At 38.0% G+C, this 26,420-nt stretch overlaps 1 protein-coding gene across 1 annotated transcript in view; it reads right to left on the reverse strand.

The window, feature by feature from the left end:
* PUDP (pseudouridine 5'-phosphatase) overlaps positions 1 to 26,420 on the reverse strand; it is a 71,705-nt gene that overhangs the window by 37,349 nt on the left and 7,936 nt on the right. The window contains exon 2 of the mRNA XM_063341232.1: positions 7,787 to 8,005. Within this exon, the coding sequence (XP_063197302.1) occupies positions 7,787 to 8,005 (219 nt within the window). The remainder of the gene's footprint in view (positions 1 to 7,786; positions 8,006 to 26,420) is intronic.

Below are 26,420 nucleotides of genomic sequence, written 5' to 3' on the forward strand. Positions count from 1 at the left end.
CGTGCCTTAGTAGAGTTTCCAGGAGGATCTGCTCCATGATCTTGCCAGGCACAGAGGTGAGACTGACTGGCCTGTAGTTCCCCACTCTTCCTTTTTTCCCTTTTTGAAAATGGAGCTTATGTTTCCCCTCTTCCAGTCAGTGGGAACTTCAATAGACTGCCACGACTTCCCAAATATAATGGAAAGTGGCTTAGCAACTTCATCTGCCAGTTCCCTCAGGACCCGTGGATGTATTTCATCAGGTCCCATGGACTTCCGTACCTTCAGGTTCCTTAGATGGTCTCGTACTTGATCTTCTCCTATAGCAGGTGATTCTTCATTTTCGTAGCCCCTGGTTTTGCCTTCTGCGACTTGGGCATTGTGGTTAGAGCAGTTGCCAGTGAAGAGCAAGGCGAAAAAGTCATTTAGTACCTCAGCCTTCTCCATACCCTGGGTGATCAGGTCTCCTGTTTCCTTCCAGAGAGGGCCCGCATCTTCCCTAGTCGTCTTTTATCTCTGACATACTTACAGAAGTAAAATGAACAGAGTGCAGGAACAAGGACACAAAAATGCCCAGGCCTACACAGGCAGTCCCACTGTCTCTTCTAATGTCCTAATTCTAAAAAGATGAATGTAAGCTATGAAAGAAAAAGCCCTTGAAAAATGAACAGAACTCCCCAAGGCCTTCTCTTAAGCAAAAGCATACATTTTAAATAGGACCACAAGAAGTTAATAACCTAAAATTTACAAGGTAGCTTTTATGAAAGTTAAGCTTCAAAATTACTTCAAAATTAACTTCAAAATTACAGGAGCTCCTACCTGACTGAGATGGCCTCAAATAAACAAACAGTGGCATTTCCAGTAGCAAATCCTTTCATGAACCATAACTCTCTTGCACTTCTGTACTCCTTCCTGGGGTGCTACCTACGTACTAATTACATTTAATTTCTAATTAATAGTATTTTAATCATTATGCAATCCCAGAAAAATGAAACAGGAAATCAGTGGGCAATAAAGAAGACAGTGCGTGTGTGTTATGTCTTTGTTTAAAATTTGTTTTTAGAAAGCTAATATCTTCTACTAGGAAGGACATTTAGCAGACACATCCCCATTTTTCCCACCCTCAAACAAAATGCAAAGAGCTCACAGGGGTTTCAGTTCTGCATCAACCATCACAGATAGTATTTCTTTATAGATTCTAAATAGTTTAGCTATGCTGTTAACCACTTTAAGAACATTTCGAGAAAGCTGGAACAGAGAGCCATCAAATAAATTAATAACTGATAATCTTCCAAGTGAGTGTTGTCTTTATTCAAACATTTACAGTGTCAGATATCTAATAATCAGAGAATAGAAATCAGAGAAAGGTTTACTTCAGTTCAAGATAGCAAATAATGAAAAAAACCCAACAAAACAAATAAAACACCATAAATACAACATATTCCTTATACTAATTAAACGAAAGTATCAGGTAATCAATGAAATCAGGTTATATTGTGGAGTTTACGTAGATTCTGCCTGTTCTTTTTCAGATTCAAGTGAAAGCTCAAGCTAAAGTACTACAGAAAAATGAAGGCTACATGTGCAGAAATTCTAAAAGCTTTGGATAGACTTAAAATTATTATTTTGTGTCTTCCTCTTCATAGCTGCTTTTTTAGAAAGCAAGCACATGTGAACTCTTAAAAAAATCCAAAATAGCAAATGGGCATTTTAAGACTGATATGAAGATGACTTTCTATGCCCAAAAGCTTCTCCACAGTTCAGTTATTTTAATGAAAGATATTATTTCTCATTTAAAACTTTCTCTCACGAGTCTCAAATCATTGTGATTATAGTAACAATACTACTGCTTTCTATAACTGCTGTGTATCCTTTGATATAGTTTTGGGGACTACAGAGTTTATTTAGGTCATTTTACATATTAAATTGTCTTATCCCCCTCCCCAGTTAGTTACTGGTTATTTGATTATTTATCTAGTTAAATTCCCAGGCTATTCTTATTTTTTGTCTGTATTTTGTAATCACAATATTTAATTTTGTCTCCAATTAATTTTAATTGTTGAAAAGATAGTCATTCTTCTTGCTTCAATAAGCTATAGAAGTCACTCTCCTTTGGCAATTTAATCTTGTTACTAGTTACTACTAGTTACATTTATTTTATTGTCAACTGTAATTAGAAGCCAAAGGAATGATCCTCTCCCTAAACTTTTTGATAAAAAATGTGCTTCTGTGAAAAATGACATGGGGTATTGAAATATGCTACAAAGTTATTTTTAAGTGAGAAAAAAATGTATTTCATGGTCAATCAAATATTTTCCTATACATTTTATTGTATCGATCTATGCTTAAGTTTTCCTGGACTTTTTTTTTAAATCTTACAAAAAAATATTCATTTTTGTTTCCCTTTTCATATCATGTTTGATCAGTCTACTACTTCTTTTACCACGTTTCCCATTTCCTTCGGTGCTGTATGTGTATGTTTCATTTCTCTTTCCCTGATATACTTTTAGAGGTCATCTACACTATGTAGCCTGTGCTAATATAATTAAACTTGATACATCTTGTAGCTGAGATGCAGCCTATTCTGCAGAAGAAACAATATGGCTACAGGCTTTTTTAAAGAATACTGTCCTGATCAACAGACTTTTTCGCTGTACATTGAAATTTTTGTTGGAAGAACTATACTGGTCAAGAAGTGCTATCTTCACATAGCTCGCACACAAATTATGAGCCCAAATACAATTTCACACTCTTTTTGCAGACTTTCAGCATACCCTCTAAGAAGATCTTCACATACATCTATCACAGAATTGCTCCTCATTCATCGCTGCGTAGATACAGTTAGCTTTCTACTCATATTAACAGCATGAGAACAGAGAAAACCTGACCTCTGGGGCACGAAAATCAAGGCTCTTTAAAGACCCTTATTCAAGTCCACTTCATTTTGCTGTAACGTTACACACAAAACAAGTTGTCTGAGAACAGTTCAGTGTGTATTTGGGAGAAAAGATTTATTGCTGAGAAAAAGACTAAAAGAAACCAAAGTGCTCCATGCCGTGTTTAAATTAACTGTGTACATGCATTATGCATGCCTTGTATGATTTATATCCAGTTGTGCACAAATGGAAATCTTAAGGATAAATATAGCCACTGTATGAAAAGACAGCTCTTCTTTTTCAAAATCATTTACAGTTCCTACATTGAATGTGATATCAGACCAAACTTAAAGCTCTTCAAGATTTTATCACTCTCTTTAATCAAAGAAAAGCTAACATTACCATTCAGAGCTTTGTCAAGTTGATTACATTTCTAGCCAATTCGATGATAATTCTTTAAGTTCATAAAAGTGCTTCTACAGTAAAAACATCAGCAGTGTCTGAACTAAAAGGTGGGGTCTCACGAGAGTGGAGTATAGGGACAAAGAAAAAAACCACAATAACCTCACGTAGCACAGGAAGAAGCCGTCTGTTTACTTAAGTAACAAACTGATTAAAAAAATGTTTTTAATGTAGTTTGGTGTGCTAGAACAGTTGCGAGCCTATCAGCAGAGTGCTATTCATTATCTACACTTGCTCTCAATCCTGAAGTAAATCAGCATTGCTGCTGTGAAGGTGACAGTGTGACAGAGGTGGGGCTATCTGACACTTGGTGTAATTGCCATGAATCTGATGAGACTACGGGAATGTTAACTCTCAGATTCACCTGTTTCTTTTTTTGGTTCTGAGATATTAGAAATGCTATCTGCAATGGTATATTCTGCTTTCACTGACCTACAAAAGTGGAGGTGGAAACTAATAACCTACTTCCCAATTTAGAAGGTGTCCTGGTTTCAGCTGGGAAAGAGTTAATTTTCTTTCTAGTGATTGCTGTGGAAGGAATGTCAACAATACATATTGTTTTAGTTGTTGCTAGGTAATTGGCTATTACTAAAGAATTCTATCCTCTCATCTTATTGCTCTCTGAGAAGTACCAGAGATCCTTCTGGTGGCAGACTCCCTATTCACTAAATCGATAATCTCATTTTAGTCTGTATATACTAACACATGCATGCCCATGGAAAAAATAAAAGTACTAAATTTTACACAATTCAGAACTTCTGCCAAGTGTGTTGCTGACTTACTGGTAAAAGCATTTTTGGGTTGCAGTCATTTAGGATGTAATGCAAAGGCCAAATATTTGAAATCAGCCAAACAATCAGCATCATTCAAAGTTTGCAGCTAATTGACTGATCTCTAGGGGTTACAGGCTCACTGAGCCCAGCACGGACTCACTAGAGTTTCCTACCATTAAAACAATAATAGCAAGGAAAAGAAAAGATAACGTGGTAGGAAGTCTGTTTAACTGTTAAGGGCACAACATGAATCAAGAAAACAATAGCTAAGCAAACTAGACTGCTGGTTGAATGGAACTGTTCAAGAAAAACAAAAAAGACTTTAGAGTGAGCTGCCATTGGAACTTGAACTGTTTTTCTTTATTCTCTTTTTGTGATTTCTGACTGGCTTCATTTAGTACTAAAACTGAGCTATGAAATTACCTCCTCATGTCTGCGAAAGACAGTCAACTATACTTGAACTGGAAAATAGTTTGCACATCACATTCTGCACTGGCTGAACAGGAGCTGCAACAAAGAAATCCCAGTTATCATGAAAACGATCCAGGAGTGGAAAATGTCTGAAAAAGGTATGCACAACCACACAATCCTTAAGGATCTCTGCTTTGTGATGATGACACAGAAAAAGAGATTGCTATGGCATTAATTTCATAACCCTGACATGATTATAGTAACTGTTGGCAGCTGTGTAACTTAGAGTTAGGATTTTCTGGCTCTATGTATATTCTGGGTTTATGTTAAGCAAAAGCACACCTATAGATGTATAGGTAAATGTACATATGCATGGTTTTCTTCTGCTGCACTTGTCACTCCCCATTTTTCTGACAATCCATTTCCCTGCAACGTAGTACTGCATTTGCAGAAACAGAAGGCCTACTATGTTACTCTTGCAGATAAAAATGTCTGTACTCTGACAGAAATACTTAGAAAAGCAGCACAAGTGGCAGCCCTGTCATTTTGTCAGCATTGTCTTGGATTAATTCCTTTCTCCACTGAACTAGCCTTCCTAAGATTCTTACAGAACTAAAAATAAATGTAACTCTGAAAAACTCTCAAATAGTTATCAGAAAATTCCACATTAGAATCTGTATTTTGACCACAGCCTGATGTATTGAAGCTTGTCAATCAGTTCAGCCATACTGAAATAGTCAAAATTCTGTCTTCAACCACTAATGCCTCAGAATTGTTGAGCATTAAGCGGCATGGCTGTGATATAGCCTGTCAGGCAAAGAACTGCTTTGCCAATCGTTTATTTGTACAACTTCCACACCATCCTTAACCATCACTGATATATCTGTCAATTACTTGATTTGGGAATTAATAGCGTTATCATTGTTGGCGCAAACATGAGCATAGCTCATCGTATGTCCAGGAACAAGTGCTGCTTTGATTGAGTCACTTTTTCAAACGCTGTTGGTCATCATTCAGCACTGCTTTCCACCAAACCAAATTTGAATCTTATTTTTTGGAAAACCTGTAGAAATTGATTGAAAAAATAGAACCTCACCTGCCTATTAACTGCCAAGAGATGATCAGAGACTCAGCATGTCAGACTCATCTTACACCACTAATAAATATGACAATTAACTTTCACTTTCCTGTATTTACCTGTAACTATCTGAAAGATCTCTTAGTCAGAGAACATTGTAAATTCAAAATGTCACCACAGTCTTACATCTTACACCTGCATGAAGTCCATCCTTAATTAAAGAACATTAACAGGCTGTAGAATAAATCCACAAGGATTACATTAATAAATATCCTCAGAAGATACAAAAGGACAGAAGAAAAGTATCAGATTAGAACAATCCAGCTATCAGATTAAAGACCACTTCAATCCTTAAATAGGCAGCTGGAGCTCCTTCTTTCTAGATTATTAGCTGATATCAACCTGGTTTTCTCAAATATATGACAATTCAGCTTGTATCTCATACGTTGCTACCAACTAAAGTACAGATTCCATTAATTCAGTGACCAAGGCTGCCTTTGCTCCCCACAATGGCTAGTAACCATAAAGTATTTAAGTTCCTTCACATAAGTTCTGCTTTAGAAAATAGCCTGAAGAAAGTTATTGTATGTATTTAGTTGAACTGAAAAAGTAATCAGTTGAACAATTCCAGTGATGATAAAAATGTTTACTTGCTTGTCCCAGTAAGAATTTTGCTTCTTTCGACTATAATAGCCCAGCTTCAGCAAGCCCAGAATTCACTTTTTGAAGGAAGGAACAGCACAAAACTTCATGTTTCCTTCATCTAATCTGTTCCATCACCTCTCTGCAACTCTGCTTAAGCCAGCTCAGCCACATTATCACAATCCCCAGCAGGCACAGAACATCCCCTTAATGGCATCTATTACCTGTGCTGTTACATCACAGCGACTCTTCTCTGTGCATCCTAACATTTCGCCCAGACTACAGATTTTTTCATTTGTCTTGCAAAAGATATAGCTGCAAAGTTAGTTCCAGAAGTTTGACGTGAAAAATTTAAAACACATCTCTCTCTCTTTCCTGTTTTCCTGGAGAGTTTAACCAGGCTTGCAGTTCTAGGCAGATCTATAAGTGAGAAAGATGCAATTTGAAAAATGTTGCATATAAAAGACATTGGTGAGATAACTAAATAAGTTAGCTGCACAAAATACTCAAGTTTTTAAGCTGCCTAAAAAAACTGCATCTTTTTATTTTTGCTGCTTCTTATTTATTCCTAAGATATCACGTTTTTTTACTTACGTCCTCTTAATGCATTATGGAACTAGGTATAAAAATGTATCTAAAAATTAAAACATCATTAATGTGATGTAGAGATCGTCAGAACAAACAAGCATATATTTAAAGAGAAAAAATTGTAACAGACTTGTTATAGTGACATGTAGTTATTTCACTTTTAATACTGTTTTTTTATTCCTCATCCTTTTTTTTTTTCTTTCTTTATAAATTATTGATATTTGCTCCAGGAAGTTTAACATTGCACAAAAAGTTAACAGCAATCCTAGCTTTAGGTATTGCTCGTCTTGCATGGCTGAGGATTTTTTTCTAAGTATTCCAGGTGTAAATGTAATGGAATATAAAAGTCTGAGTTTACACCACAGATAAGATTCATCCTCTTGCTTATCTTGAGGTACCTGGTTTAAGGTACCCATTGGGGCTTACTGCACAATCACTGGTAAAAGACATGTCTTAGGATAACCTGAGAAACCCTCCCTCTCCTTTGGCACACAGCTGGCTCCGATGCCATGCTTCAATTTCAATGTTAAGGTTGGGCGAGATGAATCCCAGCTGAAAGAACCCACAGACTCATACACTTGCCTGCACATTTAAAAGTGTATTTGTGCTTAATAAAGTAGGACTATGCTTACAGCCAGAGAAAACTAACTTGATGAGTTACACAGCTGCCAGCAACAACTGTAAAAAATACCTGGCTTACAAAATAGAAATCATGCACATGTTTTCTTCTTTTAAAACATATAGAAAAAAACTGTTCTCCAAGTAAACAAGAAGAATAAGTTTTCAGTACTTTTTAACATTAAAAATATCTCTTCAACAGGTAAATAAGAGGTAGTTTTGAGTAAAACTTGTTAAAACAAGAGTGATGAAACTGAATCTGTAAGACCAACTGTTTTGTGGAAGGCAGATCAAAAACTGCCTTGGTTAGCATTTAAGTAATTCCATAAACAGTTTATAAATATTGAAGAGAAACATACCTGGCATCAATTCAGCAGTATGGAATATCTTCTCCTGCTTCATTTTACTTTCATGTAATAACTCTTCTTTGGTTATTGGAAGATCTAGAACATCTCGAATAATCTGCGCTCCTTCTAGGGCTTTCTTACCCATGACCAAGGATTTCAAATCCCATGTATAGGTCTTTCCAAAACGCCCACAGATCTCTTCGAACACCATTGTATAGAGGCGCTCAGTATCTGCCAAAAAAATAGTTAAAAAAAAAAAAAAAGAAAGATTAAAACCCTGTACGGATAGCTGAGCAGCCAATCTTACAAGGAATACCACATAAATGGTCATAGTGAACTGCCAGGAGCCAGAAAGTGTATCAAAGTGGACAAAATTACCTCCCTTTCTTTACAGAGGGGAAGCCAGACTTCTAAGATCACCTCAGAGGTACCTAGGTTTTTCAAGTTCACTTCTGTGACTGAGGGTCACAACAAAGAACTATCTGGACCAGCTCCTTCATCACATTGCTTTACTATACAGGTTAGCAAGCAGTGTCTTAATTAAAATACTCTTATTTATTCTTTGCATGAGAACAAAAAAGGAAGGAAGGAAATCTGGTACTTGGGGGATGTCATTACATATTCCATGTAAATTGAAAAAATAAAAAAATATTTAATTATTTAAGAGTATCTTTGAACGGAAGCTTCAGAGTGCCTTCAAAGACACTACAGTCATTATTACAGCGCTGCTGGCACCTCTGCATTTACATGTGATTACTCAAGCAGAACACACCCACTTGTATTTCCCGGGGGTTTCTGGCAAGACTAAACTCCAGGCTGAATTTTGTCAGTGAAATTATCAGCTTCTTATGTCAAAGGTGTTTTTAGTTTTCAAACTGATGTTGTGTTGGGTTTTTTTAAATACAAACAAACAATCCTTCCTGTCTTTCTCCCTAGACAAATCTTTGAAAAAGAAGGTCGATAAGATTTAATTTAACACCAAAACAGGGAAGAAAAGTCCTTTCAATTCTTGACTTCTTTTCAGCAAAGATCCTGAACAGTGGCTTTTCTACTAGTCCGTTTATCTTTTTAAGTAGTCTCCTCTGAAAGGCCAGCTACTGCTGCTAACTATGCTTTAATTTCCTTCTCATGCATGTCTTTGCCTTCTGTATCTCTAAAGGTCTGTTTATTATTATCACTTTAGAAATGAAAGACAAAAGCAAGGAAAGAAAGTGGTTGCTCTTATTTAGAGAAATTAGAGACGTGACTTAGGAATGTGTCCTTTACCATGTAAAAATATTTTTAGAGGGGTAATAAAATAGTGAATTTATTCATGCACACATTGCCTCACTTTCTGAATATATAGGAAGTATGCAACAGAGTTTAAGCTTTAACATAGATACTATGAAGAAGACAGACTGAAGAAAGAAAAGCAGAGCCCATGACTACAATACATAGATCTTCCCTGCAGTCTGACAAATGCCTGCCGCTTAACCACAGTAATCTGCTTGTCCTGAGATCAGCAGATGATTCCGATCTGAAATCAAATGAGAAACAGGGGCCATTTCCCATCATCGCACCTATCATCATGTGAACACACAGCAGTTCAGAAGACAGGCTCTGCTGGCTGCCAGAGAGCTCTGCTCCATGTTCCCCTTCAGTAACTAGAAGGGACATCGAGCTATGAGATCAGCTAAAGACCAAACGTACTTGTCTGTGCAGGGCAGCAAATGGCTCACAAAAACCTCATAGCTTAAAAATTAAAGAAAAAAAACCAGCACCTGTACTAATCTTTGCAAATGCTTCTTAAACAACGACACTTAGAGAAAAAAGTTGAGAGTAATGCTGGAAACCCATAGAACACACAGGAAAGGTATCACAATACCATTTTGAATCAGCAGAAACACAAGCAACTGTGTTAAGCTGGCTAGCACCAGGAAGGAAGAAAAAACAAACAAACAAACAAAAAATCTTGATACTGCCAGGTGATACTCTCTGCAAGGTGAGAAGATTAATTAGGAACACAGTTTTTAAAATTTCACAGTTCTCTCTTTCCTTTTTTTTTTTTTTGAGGCACTCATTTTTCTTCTATATCTCAGACTCACCAGGTGAAGAACATAAAATTCTTATCCTAAATTTAAAATTGAAACTGAAAATTAATCCCCATCCTATTAAGTAATACAGAGCAAACTAAGCAGAAATAAAACAAGGAATTAAAAAGTATAACTGTAGAACATTTAAGCAAGTGAATCCAGCCCTCCCCGCTAGCTCCCATCAGGAATACAAGCTGAGAACACAGCAGGATACACATGGCAGTGGCCTGTTCTAACAGGGGGAAGGAAATGCAAGACTTCTTAATTCCTGCAATTTGCAGTACAACCTCAGCTTCATTCTCTTCTGCCTTTCAAAATACTCTTTATCTTTCTAGCTCTTGTCCCTTGATATATCTTTTACATGGCCATTATCAGCATGACGTACTGTCCATCCACTCGCGAAATTTCACTGTGATTGAGTGATATTCATTCCCTAGCCACATATCTTCTTCTAGTCATTTTTATAGCAACCCTTCTTCTACATAAAAAGCACAGTCAACTCCACTGGTGCTGTTTACAATGTGTAAAAGCCAGTCACAATAAATACAAATCAAGTGACAAGAATGACAGAAGCACTGGATTACTCAATTTGTGATCTGGCACAAAAATATGCCGACGCATACTCAGAGAAACCTACAGGTCACCTGGCATCCGACCACGGCGCATAACTGGAGCGTATGATCTGCTCAAATCACTGCAGAGTCAGAATTAGAAGTGCAGATCTACCCAGGGTAGGGGTACAGCAACCATCAATGCAGTATCTAAACCTCAGCTTTATCAACCGCTTCTTACACATGAAGACAGAAGACTGACTTCATGAATGAATATGAAACTTCATTTTTTCAAAAGGTTATACACCTTCTGAATTTATTAAAATTATGTTATTGTAACTCTAAAATAGTCTCTAGTTTATCAAGGATATGAGGTTAGTAGGCATGTAAGCTCATCTTAGCTGTAGTCAATCTTAACTATTGGTTCTGAGTTCTTTGTTTGAATAATCCATCCCATCTTTGCATCAAGCTTCCCAGATGAAATACACCTACGATTTATTCTTCCACTAGAAGTCTGACCAGAATTCTAGTTGTGTACATTCAATATATTCTAGTAAGTCGAAATCAGATCCTGGACACCTAAACCCTGCAAGATTTTTATTCTGATAGGGGACAGACAAATGGTTAAAGGGAAGAATTTTAATTCAAGTGGTAGGTTTCTTGCGTCTATACCTGTGAGACAGATTTCTGTTCATATGTAGAAGAGAACCATCTTCAGTATTCAATTTAGCCAAATTCAAACACAATTAGTCATTTTTACCAAGATTTTTGCCCCAGATTGAGAAAACCTCATTAGATTTTGTCACCATCAATACTGAATGAACACACAGGTGATTATGATTTTGCTCTCCTATCAGTCTTTCACAATATTCCTTTAGTCTCTTTAGGGCATGCAACCGTCTAAGAAGCCATGCAAATTACTGAAATGCTCATCTGGGGTACAAGAGATAAATATAATTATAAACCAGAATATAATTATAGAAGTGGAAATTTTTGCTTTGCTTTTTGCAACTCAATTGGTGGCATTTAGCACAGTATGAAGTGTTAACTTGCAAATAAATCATCCAATTGCTGAAGTGGTGAGGGGAAATCAACATTCCAGACAGTATTAGCTATTTCTTCTACTCATAGAGTAATAGTAATGACACTTACATTTTCTCTTCTTTTCGGATTTAAATGTAACACAGGCCTTAGTGTGTTTATTCTCCCACTATATCAACTGAACGGTGTTAAAGGACCCAGGATTTAAACACAGTAAAGGCAAAGCCAAAATAGCGACAGATTTCCTATCAGAAAGACTAACTTTGTCAAGTCTTGAATATCACATGCGTAACTTGGCCAATGGTCCTTGTTCCCACCCACTTCAACACCAGCAAAATGATAAACTCACATTCCCTTCCCTCCCTCTCCAACATACAAAGCATGGCTGATCAGCTCACCGATCAGTTGTGTCAAGCCTGTGAGACTCAGGAGTATAACAAATGCTGCAGCACTTCATGAAAGCCAGGGAATGGATGTCACTTAGTAAGGCTCTGTGCTCTAAAGAGATCTGTCATCAAGTCTGCCGGTCTACAACCCCTCACCCCACAGGCTGTACATGCTTTTAGCTTGTTCAGTTACACAAGTGAACCAATTCTTAAAATATCCATATAACTGAGGATATCAGTATCAAACACTGGTACATTCACCACATTTCCAAATGGTATACAGACTATCACAGAGTTTAGGAAACACCACTGTCAAGATAAAACCCACATAACCACCCACAAACTTTCCTGCTGGTGGTTTTGGTGAGCAGGAAAAAAGAAAACAGTGGGAAAACAACGGCCTCTCAACAGCAAACTTAGAATGGAACAAGGAACATTCTCTCAACCCAAAGAATAATTCAAGATATTACTATCCACAGTTTATCAGTTACAGCTCCATCTCAAAAAAAATTAAGAAGAAATAATAGATTATGACAAAGTACTGAAACATAAATATACAACAGCATTATAAGAACTGGTCACTGAGGGAGCAATAGACTATGCCACTGAATAAAACATAGTGCATAATTCATTTCCCATTCTTTTTCTATCCTTACCATTTGTTTCAGTGGGAATCTGAGACTTTCCCTGTAAGATATCATCAGTCAAACAAGACAGACAAAACCAGTATACGCAATGCAAAAAAAATAGCAACTATACAACTGTCACTGGAACAGGTCTGAAATTGCAAAAATCAGTTTAAACCACCCAGACCCACTGAAGAATTAGTGCTGAAGGCTCATGAGTTAGCAAAACAACCAGAAAAAAAGGAAAGAAGAATTTGAAATTATTTTTTTAATAAAATAAACAATCTTCAGTAGACAACTACCTTGGAATTTGTGTCAAAAGGTCAGTCTTGCAGTTCCCTCCCAACATCCTTCCATTCACACTTTCACTACTGTGAAAGGTAGTTTAAAAATGCATGACTATGGTTACCCATGATGGCTGAGAGGAGAAAAAAAACAGCAGTTTAACAGCTGACCTCAAAATCATTTACAGCAGCTTAACAAGAGTAGGGATGAGGAAGACAGACAACAGTAATTATTTTTTACACAATAGCCTAAGTGTTACAGCACTAGTCCAGAAAATGAGACTCAGCCTTTCAATATACCCTGAGGGGCTGAGCCTACTTCTCTAATGTCCCATGAGATTTTTTTAATGCTATTATGCTATTTTTATATATATATATATACACACACACAATACATACAAACCATTTATATGCTTGTGTATATATACTTATAAAGCATATAAACATATATTTTTACATATACACATATATATTGTGTGTATATATAGTATTGTGTTTTAAAGGCAAAAGCTGCTTTTTGAAGAATAAAACTCAGATGAGCGCTAGCCACTGAATACAAATCAACCTGGAACCTGTTGACTTAAGGGCTCATTAAAGGGATGTCGGTTCAAACCCCTTAGCAAAGGGGACCTCCTGGGGAAATGAGGAACAGAAATGTTCTATACTTTGCTGTAGTATTCCTCCCATTCCTTCCAAATGCTTATGAAGAAAAATAAAATCTAAATTTATCACCTTATAGAGACAACCCCTTCAGTCACTGTCACAGGAGGAAATACACACTGCTTTTATGCATGCTCAACCAAAGTGTTTGAGCCATGCCTAAATTTCAAGGCATGTGCTGCTGATGTTTTACGTGATTGATAAACCATAACTTACAAAGATAAAGAAAAAATAATGACTATAATTGCCAAAAATTAAAATTACTGCTTCCAATTTAATTGAGTAATGATTTGCAAATCATTATATTTTTGATTAGCACTTAGAAAAATTCACTGAAATGATCCATTATTCATTTTAGTAGGGAGCAGGTAGAATTCTGTTCTGGAGGTTTAATTTTTGCATATCTATTTCTTTTTTTCTGTTGTACTAGAATATTAATGTAAGTACACTCCAAGATATGCTACACGGTGATTACTTCACTACGTCCAGAGAAATACACTGCCACTGGCTAACTCACTCAGAGTGCTGTCAGTCTGTTTGCCCTTCTCTGATTGAGACATCCTACTGTGAATTCAAGTTATTGCTAACAGGTTTAAAAAGAAAGTAAGTTTGGTGCCCAAAAAATATTAGCTGCATAGAACTGTGCCCAAATGAGTATCACATATTTGCCCCTCTGGGCTTATATTACTGGGAGAACTATTCAACAGCAGCTACAGAGGAAGCCAATTTCTCATCTTATATGCAAAGAAACATTTTACTTTTATGGGGAGGGGAAGAAGCTTCTGAACAAATTCAAAAGGCTTTTAGTTTACAATAATACAGCAGACACATCTTAATGCTATCTTGTATTCACATATGCACCTTATGCTTCTTTTTAATGCCACAGGGAAGTGAAAGAAACAGTTCACGAGTAAACCATGCAAACACTCTTCTGATGTGGCACTGTAAACAAATACTCCACCAGCAATACAAAATTGCACATGAAAAAGTAAAGAGAAGTCTGCATTTCAATTCCGGAGCATGAGGCAACCCGACTTCAAAATAGCAGGCAACGTATAGGACCTAATTCAAAACATTCTAAACTGTACTTATTAAACATCAACTATGTGACAGCATCTCATTAGTTTAAAAATAGAATAGCTATTGATTCATAGAAACTGCCTGATATGCTTTCTTAGGCATTCACACAGGCCCTTAACCATTAAAAATAGAAGTATGCAACCAGTGCCTACACAATCCTGCTTGTTGAGCCGAAACCCCTGGCTGACAGAAACATAGCTCCTTCAAATGTGTATGACAAGGCCCAAGTCGGGTAACAGTTACACTGTCATTAGCATATGAGCCACTATAACAAGGCAACAGTATTATACAAGGACCATTGTCATCCAGAGGAGCAATTATTAGCTCTGGGAAGACCAACCTATCCATATTCACAAGGAAGTTAGCCTTTCACCAAGGGGGTATCTTCTTCTCAATACAGTGCTGACAACACGGCAGCAGTTCACTGACCTGAGGAATGCAAAACAGGGGTTAAAAAGTTGTTTTGCAATTAGATGTTCCAAGGCACTTGGATAAAATTACCACACAAGATAGATGAAATCAAAAGGGTCACTATGTTATCAAAGTCAGCAGAAGAATAATCAAATATATAATCTTAATTAAGATACATTTTCTCCAGGAAAAGCTATAAGAAACATAACCTTCCCTGAACAGACATTCTAGAGCTGTTCTGTTTAACCCAGAACCTAAAACAGCAACAATAGAAGAAAGAAGTCAAGAGAACGGAAGAAAAAAAGTCAGAAAACTTTATTCCTCCCTCAAAAAACCCCAACAAAATGAAACCAAAGAGGATTCTCTTCAGCAAGCTACAGTTCTCTTCTAATACCAATTTCCTTATTTTCAGAAAGCTTTTGCTTGCTCAGGAGACTACATAAAGACTTAGGCGAGTTGCAAATTCAAGTTCTTTGGCTTTCAGTGTTACATGTCTCTATCATCAGAAATCACTTTCTGTAATACCGTCCAAAAAGTCAGTTTCCTAAACAGTGGAAATATTTCAAAAGACAGAGTGACTTTAATAGAAAAGAAAAATATTATTTTTCCAGTGTGGCCTTGGACAATGTTCTAAACTTAATTGCAGCAATGTGTCAAACATAGTACCACAAAGGAAGCGTAAAGAACTACAGATTAATAAAGCTGACCTCTTCCGTCCACTCCAGAGTGCCTACAATTTTTGAAGTAAACCTGCTGATGGAGTAATTTCTCTGTGGTGGTAACACTAAGAGGAGAAAACCAAACATCATCAATGTGTTTGATTTTCCAAGAGAAAGGACGTTTCATCATGGCTGACTGCCTACAGTCAAGAGGAAAGTGTCAGAAATACCGTGAGACCTGATCACAGTATCTCTTTAATAGTCGTATACCAAGAACTCCTAATCTTAACAAGAATCTAAAATACAAAAAAGAATCAGACCTTTGATATTCATGTGGCAACTGTGATAGACAGAACTGAAAATTATGTTTTATGAGCTATAATCACTGTTTGTTTGAAAAATGTGGATGAAACCTCAAAACCATGGTACAGATAACAACTTAAGGGACTTCCACCACCGCATGATAAGTGCACGAGTCTTATGAGGAACAGCTGAGGGAACCACAATTGTTTAGCCTGGAGAAAAGGAGGCTGAGGGGAGACCTCATCGCTCTCTACAACTACCTGAAAGGCGGTTATAGCGAGGTGGGGGTTGGTCACTTCTCCCAATAACAGGTGACAGGAAAAGAGGAAATGGCAAGAGGAAAACCCTTCACCAAAAGTGTTATCAAGCATTGGAACAGGCTGCCCAGGGAAGGGGCTGAGTTGACAATCCTGGTGGTATTCAAAAGACATGTAGATGTGGTGCTGAGGGACAGGGTTCAGCGGTGGACTTGGCAGTGCCAGGTTAATGTTCTTCATGTTCTTAAAGGTCTTTTCCAACCTAAACGATTCTGTGATTTTATAACTTCTACCCGTGTGAGTGTTGTAGAAGAGTCATAGATCACTCAGACAGATCTGAACTAGTAGTTTATTGAGTTCTAATCAGTAAATTTATGTATCTAAAATATTTAATAAGTACAGATGGACTGGTGGTCAATACTATTTACTACACTTAAAGTTAGCATGGGACACAAAGATTATCACTTAAGCTTACTATATGTGTCTTAAATGTCACATGCATGCAAAAAATGTGACTTACTAACCCATCGAAGTCTGGTGTCAGGCAAGGGATCTCTCAGCCTCAAGGGGAACCTTGAGCGGTGTCCCTGTTCAAGGGATCACCATCATGCACCCAGCCGCTATGGATGGAGAGCTCAACGGGCCCTGATGGCTGCAGATATTTATAACATAGAGTGGTTGATTTTTAGTCAGCTTTTCTGCTGTGTCAACGCAGTTCTGGCTGCTTATCATCCCAGTCTCCTTCCAAACCATTTTTTTTTTGGTTTGTGTGTTGACAATCGTCTTATCAATACAGGCTGGAGGATGACATGATAGAGAGCAGCCCTGCGGAAAAGGACTTGGGGATACTGGTGAATGAAAAGCTAGACATGAGCCAACAATGTCCACTTGCAGCCCAGAAGGCCAATTGCATTCAGAGGTGCATCAAAAGAACTGTGGCCAGCAAATCCAGAGAGGTGATTCTCCCCCTCTACTCTGCTCTGGTGAGACCCCACCTGGAGTACTGCATCCGGCTCTGGTGCCCTCAGCACAAGAAGGACATGGACCTGTTGGAGCGGGTCCAGAGGAGGGCCACAAAGATGATCCAAGGGCTGGAGCACCTCTCGTATGTAGACAGGCTGAGAGAGTTGGGGTTGTTCAGCCTGGAGAAGAGAAGGCTCCGGGGAGACCTTATAGCAACCTTCCAGTATCTGAAGGGGGCCTACAGGAAAGCTGGGGAGGGGCTGTTTTCAAGGGCATGTAGCGATAGGACGAGGGGCAATGGTTTTAAACTAGAGTAGAGGGTAGGTTTAGGTTAGACATTTGGAAGAAGTTCTTTACAATGAGGGTGGTGAGGCACTGGAACAGGTTGCCCAGGGAGGTGGTGGAGGCCCCATCCCTGGAGACATTCAAGGCCAGGCTTGATGAGGCCCTGAGAAACCTGATCTAGTTGAAGATGTCCCTGCTTACTGCAGAAGGGTTGGACTAAATGACCTTTAAAGGTCCCTTCCAATCCAATACATTCTATGATTCTGTGATTCTATGATTATGATACAAGGTCGTGTGATCTGCTCAAGAACTCTACCTCTCATCATACAAAGTCTCTACTTAATATGTCAGATGCAGACTGATTAAGAAGCCTGAAAAACAAATGCAAATACAGGGCATCAACTACAGTTCCTGTGAGATGTGTAGGAGACATTTCAAAATTAAACATTCAATGCAAAAATACCTGTGAAAGGGTTTCAAACCACCTTAGTTTGAAACCACCACAAGGACCTCCATCTGGAGGAAAAAAAACCATCAATCTCCCATTGCGCACAAAAATTATTTTATGTTAGTAGAAGTGCTATAGAGGTGCACACATCAGGTACCTAAAGGTGGATGTACTGGACCCACTCCCAACTTTCAAGTAAAATATTATAGCTTTTAAAGCTTTTCTAAGAGTGGCATTTCCTGGCAGAGGGGAGGCAACTGAGAACAGATCCACATCTTAAAACCTGTGCTTGCATCAAACTGACCTAGTATTATTTTAGCACATTATGACTATTCTAAACTAGCACAAGGTCAAAACTCATTTAACCTAAACTATACTATCTCTTTTTTAAAACAGGGGAAAAATAACAAAACAGGACCATGGTTGTCTTATAAAAAGATGTAAAACTTACACACACTATAATCCTGGAAGAATGAAGTGATTACAAAAAAGTTCAGAGAATCTCACTAACACATCAGTGAACCCAATTCATATGAGGACTACAGGAGAAATAGAAAGCTGGAAGAAGACTCTCTGACAATAGCTATGAAGGTTATGCTTTCAGCTATCTCAAAGGGGAGAGGGTGAAAATTATTTTGCTAGAGTGTGGTTCTGAGTATAATGGAAATGTTATGTTATGATTCTGTTTTGAGTGTGACAGCTTAGAGTTGCAAGAAACACTGCTGTGTACCCTACTAAATGAAATAAAAAACCCCATGTGTTCAGAGACTCAAAGAGTGCAAAAAACTTTAGTCCATCATTTCATTCTTCCATATGATTAATGTGCTAAAAATAAAAACCAGATATTGTGATCCGAACTAGGAGTCATTCCACTTTCACTCAATCTTTCTTCCTTTCTACCTCAGTTCTGCAAGCCGAGGTCAAAGTTTATATCTTGAGACATAAGCAGCTTCACTCTCCTGTGGCTGAAATTTAATAAGCCTGACACAGGAGTTACTTCACTGGGGTGTGCTCAGTTCTACTGCAACAGGGCTTGCAAAAGACAGACTGGCAAAGTATACGCTCAATAAGCGGGTAAGAGGAGATTTTTTTACTTTCTTTCCAAAAATAACCCCAACTTCCTTCCCTCCATCCACAAACTAAAGAAGAAAGAAAAAAAAAAAAAAACAAAACAGAAAAACAGTAGCCTTTCTCTCACTACCCAGAATTAGGTCCAAATCTACTGAAATCAATTAAGTCACAATGGTACAAGCAAGAGACAATCAAGCTCACAGTTTCTGCATATAAATACGCTAGATAAGGTACACATTTCCAATTCCACAGTAACTAACCTGAAATTAGATTTACAAAAAAGAATTCTTTGCTCCATCGCAACAATTTGCTATAATTCTACCTGTAAATGTGAAAATTGGTTTTGAAGGTGCATTGCAGGCAGCCTCACGGTTAGAAAGGGGTGAGAAGTTTAAGGAAATTAGGAAAAAAATAGTGTCTCTGATTAACACCTGACAAGGCGTGTCAAAAATAACAGCTAGAAACTATTAATATAAGCATCACTTACACAACTATACATAGTAACTGTGAAAATGATTATGGACAGCCATATTCAGCAGTATCCAAACAGATCTGATGCACAAAATCTAGAATGGAGTGCAGAAGTTAGTAACACCTGAATATGAAATAACTCTGAAAAATGTCATTTTTAACAGGCACTGTCAATAAATAGGTTCCCTGACCCATTGCAGAAATTTCCTTTTGCTTGATCTAAAAAATCAAGCTTACAAGCAGCAAAATGAAGTGTGTCTGCTTCATTTGCTGAATACACTGAACTGAGCCACTTGAACTTAAATGACTTTCAGACAAAAAGATTAAGTCCTAAGGCTACACCTTTTGATCCATTATGTTTTGAAGCTGTTACAAGGATTACCATGTTCTAGGCATACAGTTAAAGCAGCATATCCAGTTAAACAGGGTAACTTACATGTCTCCTAAACGTAAGGAAAAAAAACCCTAGAAGGTATAAAAGTTGCAATAATAAAAAAACCAGCTGGTCACTAAAGACCTTTCTCTTCTGGAAACAGGCAAATGCATAATAGGCCACATCTTTCTAATAGACTGTGGATAGTAGTTTTCAAAGAGACAGAAAACTGCACAAATGCAAATCTGGTATTCCATCAACAAGCTGAAAAGCCTTTTGTTTTTTTCTGTTGTCTGAAGAGCAAATCTAACTACCAATATAAGAATCCAATTGTATGAAATGTTGCAATCAAAGAAAACACAGCTGAACACTGTTGAACATTGCTCCAGTCTACTCTCTACAATGTAAAGGGCAGTTTTAGTCACTGAGCTTGTCATAAACAAAGAGGTTGGAAGTTTTTTTCTTGTGTTAGGTTGACACAGTTCACGGTGGTATTGCTACAGGGCTGTCGGCCTGTCATCACTTCTGTTATGGACTTGTATTTTCTAGAGCTTTAAAACTTTGCCGGTTAAAAACAAATAAAATGAAATTATACAAGAATTAAAGCTTTTTTCTTTAGGAAAGGGATTTCTTCTGACAGTAACCTCTACCTTATTGTTGTTATTCATAGCATCACAGCAAAGTTTGTGTTGGAAGGGACCTTTAAAGGTCATCTAGTCCAACGTCCACTGCAATGAGCAGGGACTTCTTCAACTTGATCAGGTTTCTCAGGGCCTCATCCAACCTGACCTTGAACACTTCCAGGGATGGGGCATCTACCACCTCTCCGGGCAACCTGTTCCAGTGCTTCACCAACCTCACTGTAAAACATTTCTTCCTTATATTTACTCGGAATTTACCCTCTTTTAGTTTAAAACCATTACCTCTTGTCTTATCGCAACAGAGACTGCTAAAAAGTTTGTCCCCATCTTTCTTATAAGCCCCCTTTAAGCATTGAAAGGCTGCAATAAGGTCTCCCTGGAGCCTTCTCTTCTCCAGGCTGAACAACCACAACTTTCTCAGCTTGTTCTCATAGGAAAGGTGCTCCAGCCCTCTGATCATCTTCATGGCCCTCCTCTGGACACGCTACAACAAGTTCATGTCCTTTTTACGTAGGGGGCTCCAGAGCTGGACATAGTACTCCATGTGGGGTTGGAGCAGAGGGGCAGAATCCACCCTTGACCTGCTGTCCATGCTTCTTTTGATGCAGCCCAGGATACGGTTGGCTTTTGGGGCTGCCAGCACACATCATTGGCTCTTGTCCAGCTCTTCATTCACCAGTAATCCCAAATCCTTCTCTGCACAGCTACTCTCAATCCCTTCATCCCCCAGCCTCTATTGATACCAGGGGTTGCCCCAACCGACCCAAGTCTAGTTCGCTAGTCTGCCCAGGTCCCTGTGGATGGCATGACCTCCCTCAGGCCTTTCAACCACACCATTCAGCTTGGTGTCGTCTGCAAACTTCCTGAGGGTGCACTTGATACCACTGTCTACGTCAATGATGAAGATATTAAACTATACTGGTCCCAATACAGACCCACAAGGGACACCACTTGCCACTGATCTCCATCTGAACATTGAACCACTGACCACTACCCTCCGGATGTGACCATCCAAACAATTCCTCATCCACTAAACAGTCCACCCATCAAATCTGTATCTCTCCAATTTAGAGAGCAGGATGCTGTGGGGGACTGTGTCAAAGGCCTTACAGAATTCCAGATGGATGACATCCATAGCTCTTCCTTGTCCACTGATGTCATCACTCCATCATAGAAGGCCACTAGGTTGGGTCAGGCAGGACTTGCCCTTGGGAAAGTCATGCTGGTTGTCTCAAATCACCTCCCCGTCCTCCACGTGCCTTAGCGTAACTTCTAGGAGGATCTGCTCCATGATCTTCCCAGGCAGAGAGGCGAGGCTGACAGACCGGTAGTTCCCGGGATCCTTGTTTCTATCCTTTTTAAAAACAGGTGCAATGTTTCCCTTTTTCCAGTCACTGGGGACTTCACCTGACTGCCATGACTTTTCATATATCATGGAGAGTAGCTTGGCAATGACACCAGCCAGTTCCCTCAGGACTCTGGGATGCATCTTGTCAGGTGCCATCGACTTCTATATGTTCATGTTCCTAACATGGTCATGAACCTGATCTTCTCTTGCAGTTGGAAGGACTATGCTCCCCCAGTCCCTGCCTTGTGGTCCCATCCACTCAAGAGGTGTGGGGCGTACTTCTTATTAATTATAGAAAATCTAGCATGTCTCTTGAGAATTTAACTCCCTCCCATGGACTGTGGGAGGAGTTTCAGTAGGTCTTGAATCGGAAATGGGAAGCATCTGCATTGTCAGTACTGAAGCCATTGAAATACATCATCATCATTCTAAAAAAATAATTTCCTCAGTAGTCTATTATTGTCTCAAAGGCTCCATTATAGACAATTCAAGTGGGTAATACATTTTTCAAATTTAGATTATCATTAAGTACAGTTATAGAGTACCTGTAATCATTGATCTTTGTGAACTATTTGGTTGAATATTTGATTTACATTTATGGGCCTGTATTATCAATAAAAACTTCACAGCTTGGAGGAAAGGAGTAGGTACTATTATTTAAACAGAATTGTAGGACTTCGTAACATCTGTTACCTTTCTATCCAAGGAAAGAGCAATATTGGTAAGGTACACCATACTACATCTCTGATAAGGTACAACACCTATGTACTGGGCACCTTGTAATCACTCATGAATACAAATTTAATCTTTCCGAATTATGTATTTCCATGCTGTGCTCATCTCTAGAAAAAAAGAATGGCATGAAAAAACAAGGTTTTGGGGAAAAGTTATTGATAAGCACTACCATATATGCTGAAGAAGACTCAGATAAGATGAGGATTTCAAGACTTTAGTGAGAACAACTTCTAGGAAAATCAGATCAAATCTCAGCTGGCCTAAACTTACAGAGTGTGTTTTTCGACAGCAAGCCTGTTTTTAATTCACAGCACAAGACAACTACTTTTAAAGAAACAGGAGGAGAGAAGAAATGTAAATGTAGGATCCAACCCAGAAAGAATGAATGGGTATTGGAAGTATTTTCCTTATTGTAAATCTTTTGAGATATACTTAGGAATAATGTTAGAACATTATGAAATGTAATTTCTTGTACATACAATTAGAATATAAAGCACAGAACTCAAGCTCCCGATTTCAGTATGCAAGACATTATGAAGAGAAAGGTAAACTAAATATCTATTGAAGAGTACACAGAGGAAAAAAAGTGCTCTGCCTTCCTTTTCTTTTTATACAAATACAGAAACATTTGGGTCAAACAGGAATATTTGTTTTAGTCCCTTGAAAGCTGCAATTATAACAGCAGGAAGAAAAAGAAAACAGGAATCTATTCCATGTTGAGCTACAGTATTAGAAAAGGGAATGGATGAAGAGGGGAATGACTTCCATGGTTTTGCTATAAATCTTAGAATGTAGCTTTTCGTTTTTCCGTTAGCAGTAACTTCTAAGAACATATAGCCATTTCTCAATTAACCAAGGCAATGAGGAGAGGAAAAAATCAAGCTAACACACAATTTAATCATCTTGCACTATTGCCTGGGGGAGAGGCAGGGGGAAACACAGAAAGATTTATGTAGATAGCAGCTTTAACCAGTGTAATGCAGACAGGCACCAGCTACAGATCCCAAAACGCCAACTCTTAAAGCCAAGAGCTTTGATTAGGGAAAAACAAGGCCTAGTTCATCCATAAACCATATAACCCAGCTATATTGTTAACTCGCCATTATGCAAAGAGACTTCTTCAAGAAAATTTTGACACGTTTTTAAGGCATTTTTCTTTGACAACTTCAGAGGTACTGAAAAGCCACTCATTATCTTAATAGTTATTTTAAATGGAAGAAATTCTCTCCTTTGCATACATACCCACACACAAAAAGGCATGCCCTGTATCTCTAAAGCTTTATCCAGGAATTGCAGGGATTTATAGAGCACCAGAAATTTCCAAACTGAAAGAATATTATTTGAAAGATTCTGAAGTCTGTAAAACAAACAGATACCTAGAAAAAATAATACTACCATATACAGAAAGCTTAATACTGTGATGAACACTTCACAGGCTTTCTTCTATTTATGAAATATTTTTGAGATAAAAGCAATATACAGACATAATATATCCAAGGAACGATAACTGCAGAATTTAGAGCATAGGCTAAGAAAAACCTTAACAACAAAAATAAACATAAAAGAAGAAAATTCATAATGTTATGACACTTCCCTCCCATGATGCCATCAAAATTCGTAAGTTTTCTCAGAGACGAAGATGTCACATAAAGACTGCTATACAAAGTATATTCACAATACGTGTATATATGCATAAGTATTGGTATAAACTCTTATGTTGTTAACACTGCCATCAATAAGTACACTTACTTCTGTAGGTCCATTTTGGAACTCATAGGCTATTTTTAAACCCTGGGACCTGGAAGCACTCAGGCCATATGTTATTTCAAATCTTGTCCCAGCTTATGTGTAGACTGCCTTCTCTCCCTACCATCCTGCTTTTCGTAGGAAAAGAATGGTCTGGATAGCAAGCAGTAATAGTGCCACAGCAGACACCAGAAAGCTCTCCTCTCAGGGCAGTTCAGGGACTATCCTGGACAGGTGAGGTTGCATGTGACGGATCACAGCCACACAGAAATTTTGTGGTGGTATAGCGTGAGGTTTTTTAGGAGACACAGTTGTTTCCAAAGGTATGAAGACTTGGTAATAGACAGCTAAAAAACACTCCAAAAGCTTTTTAAAACTTTGAATACTATTAGCAGGTAAAATCAAAAAACCTGTTTGTTTGTTTTTTTTAAAATCTGTAAAAGAAAACTATCTTTTTTAACGAAAAAAAAAGGTAGAACTGGCATTAGTACGACAAGTGATATAAAGATGAAAAACTTTTTTTTTTTTTTTTAAAACTAACCCTTAGAACCTAGAACTTCAATTTTATCTTGTTATTCTACAGTGTTCCAAGTGCACAAGCTAATTACCTGCTCTCTGTAACAAGTTCCAAAAGACGGAACAGGAATAGTTTACTTCCATTTTGAAAAAGGCAAAGCCATGTTAAACAGTAAACTATGCAAAGTCAAGGGTGAGTCAAACATTTTAAGAAACTAAATTTTACAATACTATACAATTTGCCATATAAAGTGCCACATAAAAAGTTTAAAGTTCTAGAACATACAAAACCAGAACAGTAACACTAATTCTTGCTCTTTACTCTTAGATGTCTTCATTCATGGAAAATGAAGGCATTGAAATTAAAAATGAGAGAAGGACAAATATCATAAAAATATGATCTACAACAATAATAACAATGCAAGTTATTAGGCAGACGAGTAGCAATTAACTACAATACCTTAGTGGCCCAAATACTTTCATTTTCCTGAGATACGTTCCCCATGAAAAACTGTTCTTAATTTTTAAAGGCTAGAAATGTATTGCATTGTGATACGCTCTTTGTGGCTCCATCTCCCCTGAGCCACAAAGCAAAGAAGGTTTTGCTAGTCCAATAATAATATAATGCTATAGAGAGGATTCTGTCCTATCATAAAAAGATCCACCATTTCACATGGTGTAATTTTTTGCAGTAATGGTTTTGTAGCAGAATGATGATGTTATCCAAGGTTATGTCACTTTACAGGCATGCACGGGTCTACTCTTCTGCGCTGAAAATACAGGTTAAAGAAGCTTTCTGGGTGTAAATTACAAAACCAAAAAAAAATCTTTACCATAGAACGATTTATTCAAATGAAATTATGTCTCAGTGTACCCATGCTCCACCTTAAACCCATTAAGTTCTCCCTCTTCAGCCCTTCTGATACACTATAATCCCAATTTTTTCATTAAAACACACATTATCTTTCATTCCATTCTTCTTCCAGTATTAGCGCAAATTTTTTCCTCTTCATTAGAAGTGTTTCCAAACGAACAGTACCAGCGTCAAACTCATAAAACATCCCAATCCAACAAAGACACTTCCTCTTATGACTGGTCAGTAATCAAACAGCGGTCTATTAGTTTGAATATGTACTCTATGGCAGTTTACATTACGCCCCAATGGGCAGATTAAAGCAGAACACAATTTTAAAGCCATAATGTTCAGAAAGATGCCCCAACGCGAGCAGGCAATTTGCAGTATATGGCGACACTGTGAAAAAGAACCTGAGCGAACTAATATGTATGCACAGCAGACAATCAATGCCCAGGAGGGAACAAGAGGGCTGAGCTGCTTGGCAGCAAACCCAATCAGTTCAGCACCCGCAAGCACAGAACTGCTGCAAAGGACTAGCACGCATCTATCCTTCAGAGAGCAAAGGTTACAGAGGGGCTGCTGGAACTATTACACCAGGTCAGAGAACGTGTATTAATGAGCTGGGAGAACGAGACACTGTATAACGCTGTACATATTATACAATAACAAAGGTCATGAGCAAATTCCTATGGATGTTAGACAGAAAGAATGGGCTGACAAATAATAAACTGGGCTTTCAGTTGTGTTGTGTTATCCTGAGACAAACCGAACATGAAACTTGTCCAAAAGAAGCACACATGGGCACAGCAGAGGCGAAAACTAACAGCAGAGGGAAAAAGTAATATATGGAGTGCTCATACATA

Source organism: Chroicocephalus ridibundus, chromosome 1 (genome assembly GCF_963924245.1).
Source record: "Chroicocephalus ridibundus chromosome 1, bChrRid1.1, whole genome shotgun sequence".
Taxonomy (NCBI): Eukaryota; Metazoa; Chordata; class Aves; order Charadriiformes; family Laridae; genus Chroicocephalus; species Chroicocephalus ridibundus.